Source organism: Coffea arabica, chromosome 8c (assembly GCF_036785885.1).
Source record: "Coffea arabica cultivar ET-39 chromosome 8c, Coffea Arabica ET-39 HiFi, whole genome shotgun sequence".
Classification (NCBI taxonomy): Eukaryota; Viridiplantae; Streptophyta; class Magnoliopsida; order Gentianales; family Rubiaceae; genus Coffea; species Coffea arabica.
In genome coordinates this window covers 22,833,915-22,837,285 of record NC_092325.1, presented here as the reverse complement: position 1 = coordinate 22,837,285, position 3,371 = coordinate 22,833,915, and the positions used below count along the sequence as shown (strand labels likewise).

The 3,371-nt window shown below is 42.4% G+C and overlaps 1 protein-coding gene across 1 annotated transcript; it reads right to left on the bottom strand.

Moving 5' to 3' along the window:
• Positions 1-869: 869 nt before the first annotated feature.
• Positions 870-2,966, bottom strand: LOC113705833 (uncharacterized). The gene is made up of 2 exons (XM_027227741.2): positions 1,712-2,966; positions 870-1,603 (listed from the first exon to the last, which is right to left on the bottom strand). The coding sequence occupies exons 1-2, from the start codon at positions 2,964-2,966 to the stop codon at positions 870-872; spliced, it is 1,989 nt and encodes a 662-aa protein (XP_027083542.1).
• Between the last annotated feature and the right edge of the window lie 405 nt (positions 2,967-3,371).

Sequence of the window (3,371 nt, the reverse complement as noted above, 5' to 3'; positions counted from 1 at the left end):
ATCTCTCTTTCAAAATAAATTTGCCCCAGTATGGGGTTTGCAATTCTCAGGGGTTGCCAAACGAAGATTGTTGCTCTGACAGCTCAAAGGGGATGACTAGGGATGAAATATTTTGATTGAAAAGGAAGATGGCCTGACTTTTGTCTCGTCACTTGCGTGAGTTCTAAAAGGAATTTGCAGAATCAAATAAAGAACTTCTTACACATGTCTGAGTTGATAGGTTGAGGGAATGTCCGCCCATCCATCTCTGCCAAAATGAGTGCTCCGCCAGGTAATACCTTTTGAACAATTAATGACCCTTGCCAATTCGGAGCAAATTTGCCTTTGGCCTCATCTTGCACTGGCAAAATCCGCTTCAGCACTTTGTCGCCTTCCTCAAATGTACGCAAATGGACCTTCTTGTTGTAGGCCCGGGCCATGCGTTTTTGGTAACATTGACCATGACAAATAGCATTAAGCCGTTTTTCATCAATCAAAGATAGTTGTTCATGACGCTGCTTTATCCAATCAGCCTCTCCCAACCTGGTCTCCATTAGAATACGCAATGAAGGGATTTTGACCTCGGCAGGTAGCACAGCTTCCATTCCATATATAAGCGAGTAGGGTGTTGCCCGAGTTGATGTTCGGATAGAAGTCTGATACGCCATTAGTGCATAAGGGAGCTTTTCATGCCAGTCACGATGCTTTTCAGTCATCTTACGAATGATCTTCTTCAAATTCTTGTTTGCGGCCTCCACGGCTCCGTTCATCTGCGGTCTGTAAATGGCGGAGTTGCGATGTTTGATTTTGAACTGTTCGCATAGCCCGTCCACCATGTCATTGTTGAGATTCCTGGCATTGTTTGTAATCAATGTTTTTGGCACCCCAAATCAGCATATGATATGATCTCTTAAGAAATTTGCCACCACCTTCTTTGTCACATGCTTGAATGATTCCGCTTCGACCCACTTGGTAAAATATTCAATTGCCACCAATATAAATCGATGTCCATTTGAAGCAGGAGGGTCAATTGTGCCGATCACGTCCATACCCCACATTGAACAGGGCCATGGTGCAACCATGCTATGCAATTCGGTGGGAGGAGCGCGTATAACATCACCATGCACTTGACATTTAATACATCTCCGGACAAAATCTATGCAATCACGCTCCATGGTAAGCCAAAAGTACCCAGTTCTCATGATTTTCCTGGCTAACAAATGTCCATTCATGTGAGGTCCACAAACACCGCTATGTACCTCTTTCATCATGTATTGAGCTTCGTCTTCATCGATGCACCTTAAAAGGTTCAAATCTGAAGTCCTTTTATATAATACCTCTCCATTTAAGAAAAACTTCGAGGCCATTCTGCGCAAGAAACCCTTGTCATTTGCACTAGCTTCTAGAGGATAAGACCCGGTTTTGATAAACTCCTTAATATCATTGTACCAAGGGCTTTCGCCAGATGTTTTGTCTATGACCCAACAATGAGCAGGCTTGTCCTGAAGTTGGATCCGGATAGGCTCAATTCCTAGTTCGTCCGGATATTGTATCATAGAAGATAAGGTGGCCAAAGCATCGGCAAATACATTTCGAGCTCGCGGGAGATGTCTGAATTCTAAACCTTGAAATTGTTTAGCCAAATTGAGCAAATTACAATGGTATGGCAGGATCTTTGAATCTTTAGTTATCTATTACTTCAATGTTTGGTGTACGAGTAAATCTGAATCACTGAAGGCCATCAACTCCTTAACTTCCATTTCCAAAGCCATTTTAAGACCAAAAATACAGGCTTCATACTCAGTCATATTGTTTGTGCAGGGAAATTGCAATTTAGCGGCCCCAGGGTAATGCTTCCCTTCTGGAGATACGAGAACTGCTCCTATTCCGGCTCCTAAAGAATTAGCGGCACCATCGAAAAACAACCTCCATTCAGGGTACAACTCGCTCATATCTTCTGCCACACCAACAAGTAAAACCTCCTCATCGGGAAAATAAGTATGGAGCGGTTGATAGTCATCGTCGTTTGGATTTTCTGCCAAGTGATCGGCTATAACTTGTCCCTTGACGGCCTTTTGCGAAGTGAAAACAATATCAAATTCTGAAAGAATCATTTGCCATTTGGCCAAACGCCCAGTTAGCATCGGCTTCTCCAAGAGGTATTTCAAAGGATCAGAGCGGGATATGAGATAAGTGATGTGACTTAACAGGTAGTGTCTCAACTTTTGAGCTGCCCAGGCCAATGCACAGCAGCTTTTCTCGATAAATGAATAATGAACCTCATACTGAGTGAATTTCTTGCTAAGATAGTATATGGCTTGCTCCTTCCTGCCGGAATCATCGTGTTGCCCCAGAACACAACCTACTGCTCCGTCGAGCACGGATAAGTACATGATCAAAGGCCGGCCCGGTTTGGGTGGCACTAGGACTGGAGAGTGCAATAAATAATCCTTAATTTTGTCAAAAGCTTGTTGGCACTCTCCATTCCAATGCAACGGCACGTTCTTTTTTAACAACTTGAATAGTGGCTCGCACGTAGCTGTTAATTGGGCAATGAATCTTCCAATGAAATTAATCTTCCCCCGAAAACTTTTCACATCTTTCTGCGTTTTTGGCACTGGCATGTCTCGAATTGCCTTGATCTTTGCCGGGTCTAGCTCTATGCCCTTTTTGCTGACAATAAATCCCAACAGTTTACCAGCTGGTGCTCCAAAGGCGCATTTTGCAGGATTTAGCTTCAAATTGTACTTTCGCAACCTTTCAAACAATTTTCTTAGATCAATCAAATGGTCTTCTGCTTTTTTGGACTTGATTATAATGTCATCCACGTAAACCTCTATCTCCTTGTGGATCATATCGTGAAACAAAGTAGTCATAGTCCTTTGATAAGTAGCTCCGGTATTCTTTAAACCAAATGGCATTACCCGATAGCAAAATGTGCCCCAAGGGGTGATAAAAGCAGTTTTTTCTCTATCCTCTTCAGCCATTAAGATCTGATGGTATCCAACGAAACAATCATAAAAAGATTCAATTTCGTGTCAGGCCGTGTTGTCCAGAATGATGTGGATATTTGGCAAAGGAAAGTCATCTTTCGGACTGGCTTTGTTAAGGTCCCTATAATCAACACAGACTCGTACTTCTCCATTCTTCTTCGGAATAGGGACTGGATTTGAGAGCCAAATAGGGTAATGAGATACAATGATAATATTAGTCTTAAGCTGCTTTTCAATTTGCTTTTTTATTTTGAGGCTCATGTCTGGTTTGAATTTACGGGGCCTTTGCTTCACTGGTGGAAAATTTGGGTCTGTATGTAATCTGTGCACCACTATATCGGTTGAAATGCCAGTCATATCATCATAAGACCATGCAAATACGTCTTGAAACATAGACAA

Excerpts from the sequence above, each read along its gene's own strand:
- LOC113705833 (XM_027227741.2), bottom strand. The coding sequence starts at position 2,966 with ATGGCTGAAGAGGATAGAGAAAAAACTGCTTTTATCACCCCTTGGGGC. Across the intron at positions 1,604-1,711 it reads TAAGGAGTTGATGGCCTTCA|GTTTAGAATTCAGACATCTC; the intron begins GTGATTCAGATT and ends AACAATTTCAAG.